Source organism: Hemicordylus capensis, chromosome 2, assembly GCF_027244095.1.
Source record: "Hemicordylus capensis ecotype Gifberg chromosome 2, rHemCap1.1.pri, whole genome shotgun sequence".
Taxonomy (NCBI): domain Eukaryota; kingdom Metazoa; phylum Chordata; class Lepidosauria; order Squamata; family Cordylidae; genus Hemicordylus; species Hemicordylus capensis.
This window is the reverse complement of record NC_069658.1, coordinates 394223070-394236457: the sequence shown is the minus strand read 5'-3', so window position 1 is coordinate 394236457 and position 13388 is coordinate 394223070. Positions and strand designations below refer to the sequence as shown.

At 44.7% G+C, this 13388-nt stretch overlaps 1 protein-coding gene across 8 annotated transcripts in view; it reads left to right on the top strand.

Moving 5' to 3' along the window:
• The window catches only part of TMEM94 (transmembrane protein 94), a 123678-nt gene that overhangs the window by 16872 nt on the left and 93418 nt on the right, over positions 1 to 13388 (top strand). For 4 of the 8 annotated variants that reach the window (XM_053302908.1, XM_053302911.1, XM_053302910.1 and 1 more), the window contains exon 3: positions 11095 to 11258. The exons of the other annotated variants lie outside the window; for them this stretch is intronic. In XM_053302908.1, the coding sequence (XP_053158883.1) occupies positions 11095 to 11258 (164 nt within the window). The remainder of the gene's footprint in view (positions 1 to 11094; positions 11259 to 13388) is intronic. 8 annotated transcript variants of the gene reach the window in all.

The window sequence follows — 13388 nt, the reverse complement described above, 5'->3', positions numbered from 1 at the left end:
GTGTCTTTAGGCTTGCATTTTCTCATGTCTGTCTGGAAGAAACAGTGTACAAATTTGTGGAGGGCATGCGTAGCTGGGTAAGCACAAGTGCTGTGATCATGACAGCTCTTTTTTGGAGCCACTGTTGTTGCAGGAATGACACTTGAAGCGGTACAGGTGTGCTTTTTCTTCATGTGAATATGGGCATGTATGAGCTCAAGGACATGGGTGTATTGGAAATTCAGTGATACTCTTGCACCTGTAATCTAGTTGACCTTGCTAGTACAGATATTTACACTTTGGGGCTCATGATCCAGAAAGAAGAAATAAAGGAGGAAATGTGGATGTGAAAGATGCAACAAAGCTAGAGAAACTAATGTGTGAACAATCCTAAAGTAAAGCACACACTCTTTCTTCTGGATATGTTAGTTTAGCAGAGAACCCATAAGAACAAATCTAGAGACAGACTTACTTTTGTTGCTAGAAATAGACTCTTGAAGTCGGGTAGAAGCATGTTTTGAGTGTTCATTGAGGACTTTAAGCTTTCCTGTTTATGTTGTCTCCATGGTTCTTAACCTGCATCTTTCCAGAGAGATTAATTTACTTGGAATGCTGGTAGACAAAAATATGAAGTTTTTCTTTTCACTCTTACATTCCATCTGTTGTGTTCAACTTGCCCAAGATGTGCCCATCACATGAAAGTGATTACTTCAGATGGATTGTGTAGAGGCACCAATTTCTGTGTCTGCTGATGCAAGTGCCAGGCTGCCTGATGTCTTTGTGGATAGTGTCATGAAGGTGTAACATGTTTGTGTTGGGTGAATATGCTTGATCTGGTTTGACATTAATCTTGAGACAAATGCATAGCCTGATTTGAACAAGTGTCACTGAACATCGTATCTATCATCTCACCTCAACTGGAATGCAACTGTCAGGGGACCTTGTCTCTATACAGTTTCAATGGCTGTGGGGTGATATGGAACATTTACAAAGGGCAATGGTGGGGAAAGGGGGAGCTTGGCTGCAACACTTTCCTCATTGATGTGTGGACACAATCTCTCTATGTAATTTGGATATCTTGTCAAAAGAAGATGCAGCTACAAAGTTGATATATCAGGGCCTGTGGGAAGGGAAGAGTGTTCTGTTGGGCAGGGCCCTGATTGTTTGACTCTGTTCCGCCCCCTCCAGGTGACTGCTATATAAGAACAGGTTGTGCTAGGGGCATGAGCCTTTTGGTGCGGGAGCACAAGGGCTCTCGTCCTTTCGGCAGCCTTGAGGTGAGCAGATTGGGGCCTCGGAAACACACACAGAGAGAGAGAGAGAGAACATCTCTTGCTTTCAACAAGGAGTTAGCAAGTGTAACAGAGCTCTTCTGCATGACTGAGGAAAGGAGGAGAGCTGGTCTTCGGGTAGCAAGCATGAATTGTCCACCCTGGTTTGCATTTGAATGGGAGACGACATGTGTGAACACTGTGAGATATTTCCCTTGGGGGATGGGGCTGCTCTGGGAAGAGCAGAAGGTCCCAATTTCCCTCCCTGGCATCTCCAAGATAGGGCTGAGAGAAACGCCTGCCTGCAACCTTGGAGAAGCTGCTGCCAGTCTGTGTTGACAATCCTGAGCTAGATGGACCATTTGGTATAAGGCAGCTTCCTATGTTCCTATGAAGTTGTGGGCCTGGTGTTTTTGAAACAGAGTTGCTGGGCTAGGGAGATGTGTCTGGGAGAGCAGAAGAGTGGGGGTGGTCTAGGGGCAGTGATTTCATGGGTAGCAGGCAGAGGGGAGATATGGCTGTTACAGGGGGAAACAGTCCTGGCAACTGAGACCTATTTCTTTTTCTGGCTGTTCTCCCAACCCTGCAGCCCCAGGGAACTCTGGAAATACTCCCTCTAGGATTAGGGTGATGCTGTTGAATGCCAGGTCGGTAAATGCTAAAACATCTCTCATCGACTATTTGATTGTGGATGAGCATGCTGACCTGGTATGTGGGAAGGAGACGTGTTTAGCTGAGCTGGGTGGGGTTCGTCTTGCTCAGCTCTGTCCTACAGGTTTTCTGATCTTGCAGCAGCCCTGCCTTGAGGGTTGTTGAGGAGGGGGCATTGTGGTAATCTACCATGAGACCTTTCCCCTTTCTAGGTGCCCAGTTAGGCAATCTTAGGCAGTCTCAGAATTTCGAGTGTTTGTCCTTGAGGCTGGGCCTCCCAGATAGGCTGGGGATTCTGTTGGTGTACTGACCACCCTGCTGACTTCAGTCTCCCTACCTGAGCTGGTATGGCTGGTCTTGGAGGTGGCTTTGGGTTCCCCCAAGCTTATTGACTTGGGGAATTTCATGCTGAAGCTCCACTTGTAGGAGCGGCTCAGGATTACATGGCCTTCATGGCAACCATGGGCCTAGCTCAGTTGGTATCGGGCCCTACCCATGTGGCAGGATATACTCCTGGATCTGGTTTTTGCTGACCAGGGAATAAATGATCTGGAGGTGGGGGAGTCCTTGTCATGGACAGATCATCATCTGGTAGGGTTTAATTTGACTGCTCCATCTACCCTCTGCAGGGATTGTGAACGTAAATGTGCTCTTTTATTGTCACTTTTATTGAGATATATGGCATAAATATATAACTATTTATTAGCTATCATCAAGGTTGTACAGATTCTTTTTATCTCGATTATCTTTTAACTGACCAGAATGATTCAAGATCTTATAATGTGGCTTAATTCTGTTTAATAGCCAGTAAAATTCACCAGTAAAATTAGTCAGAGCCACCTAAAGGTGCAGCAGGGAAGTAACTTGCCTAGGGAGCAAGATGTTGCTGGTTCGAATCCCCTCTGGTATGTTCCCCAGACTATGGGAAACACCTGTATTGGGCAGCAGTGATAGAGAAAGATGCTGAAAGGCATCATCTCATACTGCATGGGAGATGACAATTGTAAACCCCTCCTGTATCATACCAAATACATTATCATTTAGTCCATTATTTAAAAAGCTCTCCCTTGTTCAGGTTGGAGGGATCAACTATAGATTGGTTTGTAACTTTCCCTTTTTGGGCAGGGTAATAGAGCATGTGGTGGCATCTTGGTTGCAGAGAGTTTTGGATGGTATGGATTATCTAGACTCTTTTCATTCTTGCTTCTGTCCTGGTTATGGGTCTGAAACTGCCTTGTTCATTCTAGTGAATGACCTTTGTTGGGAGCTTGATGGGTGAGTGTATCCCTTTTGATTCTGCTGGACCTCTCAGTGGCGTTCGATACCATTGACCATGGCATCCTTCTGGCCCGCCTCTCAAGTATAGGGATTGAAGGTACTGCTTTGGAGTGGCTTCGGTCTTTTCTCGGTGGGAGGGTCCAGAAAGTGGTGTTGGGAAACTACTGCTTGGCTCCTTGGCCATTGGCCTGTGGGGTCCCGCAGGGTTTGGCTTTGTCCCCCATGCTGATTAACATTTGCATGAAACTACTGGGAGAGGTCATTGGGGACTTGGACTAAGTTGTTAGCAATATGCAGAGGATACTCAGCTCTATCTCTCCTTATCACCTGATCCTAGGGAGGCAATAGATGTCCTGAATTGGGGGCTCGAGGCAGTGTTGGGTTGGATGTGGGCTATTAAACTGAGATTGAATTTGAGCAAGATGGAGGTACTGTTGGTCAATAGGAGAGCCAATTGGGATGAGGAGATTCTACTGGTTCTGGATGAGGTGGCACTTCCCTTGAAAGAGGAAGTGCGCACCTTGTGGGGATTGCTGGACTTGGCTCTGCTTTTGGAATCTCAGGTGGATGTGGTGGCCAGTGTCATGCCCTCGATCTCAGATAGCGAGAAGGAAGGGGAAGCTGACAGCCTTTCAGCCGATGATGATGATGATGATGATGATGATGATGATAATTTTTACATTTATATCCCGCTCTTCCTCCAAGGAGCCCAGAGCAGTATACTACATACTTGAGTTTGTCTTTAACAACCACCCTGTGAAGTAGATTAGGCTGAGAGAGAAGTGACTGGCCCAGAGTCACCCAGCTAGTTTCATGGCTGAATGGGGATTTCAACTCGGGTCTCCCCGGTCCTAGTCCAGCACTCTAGGCACACTCTAGAAGTGTGGTAAAAGCCTTCTTGTCAGGTGGTAGGATGATACAGATCAAGCTGTCTCAGCATCCAAGAGCTCACTCTGGAATCCTTTGGTCACCTGTATGACCAAAGCACCAGATGCAGTTATTTGTATTGTGTGAATGGATGTGTGGGATATTCACAGCTGTGTGATCTTTACTTTAAGATCATGAGGGATGGGGAAATTGCCTTTATGTAGCATCTCTGGGTCGTGAATACACTGTGTAGTCCTTCTGTCCTACTAACCTGAGAGCAGTGGAGGCTGCATTCCAAAGCTGGCTAATAATAGCCCCGTGACCCACTTTTTATTGGTCTCATTGATCAATGAGATACATGTAGTAGTTACTGGACCTTGTGGAAATGTTTTCATGACCTCAGACGCTTATGATGTTATCTTAGAACAACAGAAATGCATCTACTTATTTTGTGCTGTTGTAGGTCTAGCCCTTCCCTGGTATGGAGCTGCTCCATGTTGTTGTTGGAGCATACACCTATGTTGTTGCTTTGGCAAACATGGCAGTTGACACATCCTTGTATACATCCTTGGGAGCCCTGATTGGTCCATGGCTTCCTGGCATGTGCACATGAGTGTTGAAGGAGCCCTGTTTGCTGCACAAAGCTGGATTTGTGCTGTTCCATGAAAAAGCCAAGTTGTTAACACTTGAGACTGGAGTGGATATAAGACTGTCCTTTCCTCGTTAAGGAACTGGAAAAAGGCTGTGGAATCATGCACATACTCCCTTTCCTCACTGACTTTAGCCATGGTTTATTATGTCTACTGCACTGACATTTATCATGATTCACTCTTAATCAGGGTTTGAAACTAGTCAGTTAGGATAACTTCCTATGAAGTTGTCTGTGTATTTTTTAGTTATAAGCTTCATACGCACCTTGGTGTGCTCACACTTGCTATCTGTTCTCAGTTTCCATCCACACATTTGTCATCCACCAATATGTGTTAACCCCAAGCTGGCTCCTTGCTTGTTTGCTTGCTTCCACTGGCATGCATAGTGGACCTTTGCTTCAGCCTTACCTATTGTCTTATCATGACCATCTGCACTTATCCTGAGCTCCTCCATTTTTAGCAGAGTTAGTAAATTAGCTAGTCACACACAGCTAAGGATTTCTCTGGAATGTTTTATTGCTATAAACAACTACAGCCACTACTGTGCTCCAGGGTAAAGGGAACAGGGGCAACAGGAAATCATAAGATGACAGGAAATCACATGGGCCGAAGCAGAGAACAAAAATAGAAAATAATTCTAACTAGTGAATAACCCATCAACTAACGGTGGCAAATTACAGCTCTACTTGATGGTTGGAGGGGCTGTTCATGTTCCAGATTTCTATATATTTGAAACTGTCTTTGCTTTCCCAGCTCTCATTAGTTTAGAGAACTTTGCTTTAGGGGTGTGCACGAAACGATTTTTTGTGATTCGATTTGTACCCAAATCGAAACACCCCTGTTTCGATTTGTGTCCGAATCGGACCCATCTGAATCAGCCCAGATTCGATTTGGATCCAAATTTATCCGAATCTGACTCCGAATCTATTTTGATCGGAAAAATGGGTCTTGGGGTCAAAAGAGTAGGGTGGGGTGGTAGTGCTTAATGGGTGGAGGCTACCACCCCAATTTCCAAAAAAAATGGGCTAAGGGTTGATTTGATTTTTTTTTTAAGTTTATGTGTCTTTAAGATTTTTTTTTTTTTTGCTAGTAGTAGTAGCAAATGAGAGTGGATTCATGGTTTCTCATTGAAAATCTCATATGCAACCAGAGAATCTACACTCAGAACACTTCCAAAACAACAGAACCCAGTACACCATGGGTTATCAAGCCATGGGGGTGGTTGGCACCCTATGTTCACTATGCCACCACTCTCTCTGGGCCACCCAAGTGGCCATTCTTCACTATGCGGGAAAAGAGTAAACTTCACTTCAAAAATCAAATAATATTGAGCCCTTTTCCCAATCACTCTGAAACCTAGGTGGTAGCAGGCACCCATTGGGGCACTACCACCCAACCCACTCTTCCCCCTCCAAAATAACATCAACATCACACATCTACAACACCTGCAGAGCTTTGCAAAGAACAAGTTTTGGTCACGCACATTCACATCCCCCCCCAGAAATGCAATTTATCCACACACAAGAGTGTGAAACAACAACTAACAACAAACACCACACATAAATTTTTAAATTCAATTGCTGCAACCCCAAAGCCCATGCTCCATTGCTGCAACCCCAAAGCCCATGCTCCCCTGCTGCCAACCCAGACCCCGCACTGCGCTCCCCAACCCAAGACCCCGCGCTCCCCTGCTGGCCGATCTGCAGGCTGGAAGGGCCGGAAATTCAAACAGATGTCAAAACTCAAAATGGAGACTGAAGGAGAAAGATTTTTTGTGATTGCAAAATGGAGTTCCAAAACAGCCGAAACAACAAAACGTTTTGTATCCGAAACAGGGACGTTTTGTTTTGGCTACAAAATTTTCTGTTTTAAGCATTGGGTGTTTTGTTTTGGCTACAAAACAGCCGAAACGGCCTGTTTTGTGCACAAAATGTTTTGTATCCGAAACGAAACACACATCCCTACTTTGCTTTAGGCCTGCTGTTTTCACGAGCTGTAAACATTTGTCTCTGCTGTGCCACTGCAAGAGGAGCTCACATGACTGAATGCTCCGGTGTTCAAATAAACAAACAAACCCTGCATATAGAAATCTGTACTGGGGAGAAAAGTCATAGCCTAGCCTTAAGTTTCAATCTGTAAGCAAACCTAGCATGTTTCAATGTGTAAGAAGTCTTCTTGTACGTATTAAATATATACAAGCTGACCCCCGCACAGAGCATCTGCGCGTTTTTGGGGGCCGGCTACCTCTCTCCCCACCCCCCCGCCCCAGTCTCGGGCCGGGCCCGCCGCCGCCGCCGGCCTCCACCACAGACGCTGCCCAGCCAGTCAGGTGCGTCCCTCCGCTCCGCTGCCCAGCCAGTCAGGTGCGTCCCTCCGCTCCGCTGCCCAGCCAGTCAGGTGCGTCCCTCCGCTGGTGGGCTAAGCAGGTGCTTAGCAGGAGCACATGTTGTACCTGTGTTCAGATGTCTGCATTTGTACATGTTTTTGTGTAAATGACATATCTGCTTCCAAGTTACATGTGTGAACCTGGGTATAGGTCCCTCAAATGCATAATATCGATAGATGTACTGCTATAACTGCGTTCAACATAACGTGAACGTAACATGAGAGAGGAGAGCTGGTCTTGTGGTAGCAAGTATGACTTGTCCCCTTTGCTAAGCAGGGTCAGCCCTGGTTGCATTCTATGGGAGACTAGAAGTGTGAGCATTGTCAGATATTCCACTCGGGGGATGGAACTGCTCTAGGAAGAGCAGAAGGTTTCAAGTTCCCTCCCTGGCAGCATCTCCAAGATAGGGCTGAGAGAGATTCCTGCCTTCAACCTTGGAGCAGCTGCTGCCAGTCTCTGGAGAGAATACTACGCTAGATAGCCCAATGGTCTGACTCGGTATATGGCAGCTTCCTATGTGAATAACTGTGCCTGTGTACACTGTACGCAGACTGTATGAGTGCTGAGCATAACATGTGAATAGGGCTATTGTCAAAAACAGATGCAAAGCAACACAGCAGGATGTCCCTTGGTAGAGTGGTAGAGCACTTGGTAGAGTGCTTATTTGTATGATTCATACGCTGTTCGCAGTATGAACAGAAGTGGAGATGGAAACACCAACTCCCTATCCTTTAATATTTTATTTGAATCAATGGCTTATCCCCTTGGGATTGCTGCTACTTGAGAAATATTACTCTGATTTTCTTTGTCAGAACTTCTCTCTCTCTCCCTCTCCCTCTCCCCCGCATGCTCTTTTGAATCCACCATTGGGAAGAGCTGCACAGTATTTGCTGGGAACAGTAATAACTCTAGTAGCCAACCTCAGCTTTTTACTAAGATAAGGTCAGCAAATTTAGGAGCAAATTCTGTTCAAGTGACTTCCAGAGACACTTGCGATTTTCAAAAAATAGGGTCGCTCTGTTCTCCTAAGATGTCCTTTTCTGAGAACCTTCTGTGACTTCACCATCTGAGATGCCAGCATGTAATAATTCAAGGTGGTGAGAGCAGTTTCAAAAATCTGTCTGGTAGCATAACTGTAAGAAGCCCACCTCCTGAAAATGGCATGTGTGAGTGTGTTAGTCTGAGAATGAAAGTGTCTCAGTCTTGGCTCCTGGAGTCGCATTTCCCTTTTCTTTGGTGGTATCCCAGTTACAAAATGTAGCCATGTTCTAGCTGCCTAATTACTTATTACGAATTGTGCTTGGGCAAGGGGGCTGGGGGAGAGGGAGTCTGCTGTGCAAGACACTTTGTTCCTTTGTGCAGCTAAAGAGTGTGTCGTCTAGGAAACACAGTGCCCTGGAGAAAGATGTTCTCTCACTCTCTTTCCTTTCCCTCCCTTCCCTGCTGGATTCTTGCTTGCAACCAGCACTACAAATGCTCTGATTTTTCTTGAACTTTATGGTTGCAGTCTTTTATCGGAACTTCAGCTTCTGAAGCAGTAGTGAATGGCCGCACCGCTGGTCCGGAAGCTGTGTTCTCTTCTGACTTTCACACTGTCTGCATAAGGAACTGCCTTGCACAGAGTCTGGCAGCTTGTCTATCTAGTTCAGTACTGTCAGCCCTAATTAGCTGAATCCCACCAGCATCTCAAACAGAGGTATTTTCCGGTCCTGCTATCTGCAGCTCTTTAAGCCAAAGATTCCAGAAACAGAACCTGGGATTTTTTTTGCATGTGCTCTGCTACTGACCGATCTTTTCCACTATGGGCAGAGTACTATCCCCCTTTAGATGCTAGTGCTTATGTTGGTTCATGCTGAATAGTGTTGTTTTTACTTGCTTGATCTTTCAAATGATAATGACAGAAGCCGGTTTAACTGTTATGGCTTCCTTATAAAACATCCCTGATTGTGTGGGTTGGAACAGACTCCTTGTTGCGGCCATCCAACCTTGGTGGGATGGTATTGCCTCTGTTTTGCTGATGTTGGGGCAAGCTTGACATATGTAAGGAGATAAAATGTGTTCTCATCTGCATGACTAAAAAAATGGCTCCAAGCATGGAAAGCTGTGCAATTCTGTGCGTGTGTTATTGGGGTTGAATGCAGATTGGTGTGTAGTGAAAGAATAGTTAAATCATATATAACCAACTTGGTTTAAGAAGACATAAACTGACATCCAGACTAAATTACTCATGCATGGCCCCATTGAAATTTATTGGAAGTGTGTGTTGGGGGTGGTGGTGTATGTGACTATAGGAAGCTGCCTTGTATTGAGTCAGACCCTTAGTCCATCTAGCTCAGTATCTACACTGACTGGCAGTGGTTCTCCAACAGTGTTCCTGCTAACAGGGATTCCCAGATGTTGTTGACTACAACTCCCAGGATCCCCAAGCAAAAGCCATTGGAGCTGGGGATTCTGGGAATTATAGTCAACAACTTCTGGGAATCCCTGTTAGAGGGAACACTGCTCTCCGAGGTTTCTAAGGAGGGAATGTGAATGTGAGCAGGAGTCTGTGAGATGACCAATTGGATTGATTCATGGCTTTTCCTAGAGACATGTGGACAATTCGGCAGGAAATCATCCTGGAGCTTGCAGGAAATGCAGCTGTTCTTCCTTTGATATACAGATGTTTGAAACAGTTCATGCAAATTAGTTGTTAACAGCAAAATAGTTGCATGGCCTTTGTTCAGTTTTTTTACCACCTTCCATAAAACCCCCTAAGCAGGTTTACAAAAGTTAAAATACAATAAAACTTAATAAAAATCACATTTAAAACCTTAACATCAGTTAAACACTAAAAACTATACTACACTAAGAAAACAATCATAAAAGCAGGAAAGTTTAGAGACCCAGCAGCCCTTAAGGGGTAAAAGCCTGAACAAATAAAAGGGTCTTTAGTTGTTTTTTAAAAGCAGCCACAGATGTAAAAGATCGGACATTCACTGGGAGAGTGTTACTTAACGTAACACCTTACGGGTGTACGGGAGGGCCTTGTCTGATCCTCTTACAGACCATTTTTTGGACAGATTGAGGTTTTATTTAACTCAGAATTTAATATCGACTCAAATTAACATGCCCACAAGTGGAGATGATGATAAAAATGTGTCACGCAGTGTTACATTTGTGTTGCTTGATCAGACTGAGGTTCACTGTGGTAAGGTATGGGCTTGACTCCTGTCAGTATTTCTCCCCACCACCCTTCCTTTTGCTATTTTCATCTTTTGGTTTGTGTGGTGACTGTACATTCCTGATGGTTCAATGTCCCCTGCTTGCCTCTATATTGCTGCTGCCCAGACCTTGGTAAGTGGCAAGGCCCAGACACAATAGGTCGCTATTAATAACCTGCACAGCATCTTCTCCTGGAGTCTCCTCCTGAGATGCTATGAATATTTGATGCTTGTTGAGGGACTTGCCTCTGCTCTCCATCCTGATTATTGCTGTGAAGTCCTGCTGGGAGTAAGAGATTGTGCAGGAGAGCTTGAGAAATACCAACTGAGCTCAGGAAATTGAAGTTATTGTATCCTCCTGGACTTCATTGGCTTTAGAAGTACATAGCTTGGCATTTGAGGTGTTAGATTTTATAAATGCATCACTGTCGTATATGGCCATTTACAGGTGTCCTCAATTTCTAAGGTCCTTTTGCTTCTATTTAGTCTGCTTCATCTCTGTGGCCAATTTGGGTTTTTCCTTGCTGTATCCTACATTTCCCCAGACCTTATAGCCTCATTTGGCATCATCCATTGCCATCTGTACAGGTATTTTGCGGTTTATCTAGCTTTGAATGAATTCTCCTTCTGAATTTGTAGTGTGTGTGCGATCCTGAAGAACTTCCTCATCTTTCCTTTCTCATTTCTCCCCTTCTCAGCCTGTATCCAGTTTGCAGCAGTGTGACTGGCAACAGGCTGAATTAATCGGTGGCTTGGTGCTTCACTCGGCTGTTCCTGTCTCCCTCTCTCTCTTTCTCTTTTCTCTGCAGCACTGCGCTCTGCGCACTCTGTCACTCTCTATTGCTCTCTGCTTCACTGTGGGCAGCAGCACTGGAAGTTGCTGTTCAGGGTTCCAAGTGCTGCAGCAATCTTAGCCCAGATGCTTTTTAAACAGACAGATTTGTGGATGTCCCAGCAAGCCAAAAGTGGCAAAGTAAGTTTACCTTTTGTGCTCTCTTCTTCTTCTGCTAGCATTTGAATTCAAGATGGCTTTTTCCCGCTTTTCTGCATCTTTTTCTGAATTGCTGATGTACAGAGGGTTCTAAGTGTAAGTGTGTGTGTGTGTGTGTGTGTGTGTGTGTGTGTGTGTGTGGTAGGTCTGACAGTAGGTGAGGCTGCATTAAATGACAGCTAATATATGATGTAAGCTGGGGTTTCTTGCTTGTTGTGTTCTGTTATATGCAGGGTTTTAGCTCCAAGTGTAGAGGATGGCTCTCTATCATACGCTGAGCTATCGAATCCTTTTTTAAAACTGTCTCTTCTGTGCAGTGACTCAGATCTGCCTATTCTATATGTCTGAGCACTGCACCACCAAATGTCCCCTCCCACAAATATTTTTGGCAGTGGGGGGTTAAGGCTACAGCATAAACTAGCAAGGACTGCACATGCCAAATTTCCTAGATCTCGAGGACTGCCAAGTATATTCAGGGGAGGCAAATGTGGCAATGATGCATCCTTGCAGTTTAATAAATCTAGGATCCCATTCAGCTCTGTGTGTCTGTGTAGCTCCTAGTGGTGCCCATGTTATCCTTCAGTGTTAGTAAAATATATAGAATATATGCTATGAGACCCTGTTATGTAAAATGTTTTAAAAACATAGTACGGACACCAATCCCCATGGCACATGTGTTAAGATACATAGAGATCTGGCCCCAGGGGATCCTCAAGTGCGAAAAGGGCTACAGGGATAAACTGGAGAAGCTGTACAGAATACTCTGTCTTCTCTCATTATACTTTAGTGAAGAAAAAGGAGCTGATTAGCAAGCAAAGGCTGAGGTTTGCATTATTGGTATCAAAAGGCTCATCCTGGCTCCTCGGATCCAGCTTTGTGGCTCTTGTGCAATCCAAGAACAGCCTGTCATTCTTCAAAAGAGATTTGATTTGGTGGTCTAGTGGTGGTCTAGTCACCCCATGTAGATTTGTAGACCTTTTTTGCATTGCTCAATGGAATCATCACATGTAAAGGTTCTGTGATTCTAAAAGGGATGTAAAATGGAACTGCTGCCATCATTTGACTTCTGAACAGGTGAAGCTGCCTTGCTAGAGAGAAATAGGAAAGATCTTGGAACTGGACAGTGACTGGTATTATTCATTTGAGCCACTCTGCAATATAGTCCATATAAACATTTCGCACCAACATGCAATCTGCCATGATTCTCCCTAACAGTGGTGGCCAATTGCTTTTGGCAAGTGTGGCAGAAGTTAAATCCATAGTATGAGAGAGTGTCACTCTAGCATGTACTACAGTATATATATATATATATATAGCCTGCCATGCCTTTGCTACTCAGCTGGCGGAGCAGGGAGAGGGTACAGCAGGGGTAGGCAACCTTGGTTCTCTGATTTTATTGTTAAAAAATGTCTAGAGAACCAAGTTTGCCTACCCCTGGTATGTAACATCGGTGTTTGGAGACCACCGTCTCTGACCCATCACCACTGGAAATACTACTGGCTAGAACTAGGGACAGTGGTGATGCCACAGTTGTGGAATACCAACTCGGGTAAGATCCAGCAGATTCCTTCTCTCTCATTTTTAGAGAGGCTTTAACAGACTTTTTTATTGACAAGCATTGAGTTATTCTGTTTTATACATATTGAATTGCTTTTATATGTTTTCTAAATATTTATTTATTATATTTCTATACTGCCTGACCCTAAGCAGTGTACATTAAAATTAATTAAAAACCAGAGAAAACCGATGCATCTTAAGTGTCTTTTTAAAAAACAGCCAGAGATGAAGAAACTCTGATTTTAACAGGAAGTGCGTTCCAGAGACCTAGGGCAGCCATAGAGAAGGCCTGATCTTGAATAGCCAATCTCATTTGAGCCAGTGGTGGCTGTAACCGGACCTCCCCAGATGATCTTAATAGGCGGGAGTGTTCATGACAAAGGTGGTGCTCACTTAAATACCCTGGACCCCAGCCATTCAGGGCTTTATAGGTAATAACCAGCACTTTGTATTTTGCTCGGAAACATATCGGCAGCCAGTGCAGTTTTTAAAAGTTTGGTGTTATATGGCCTCTTGGGTTATGGCCTCTTGAAGTCTGGCTGCTGCATTCTGCAC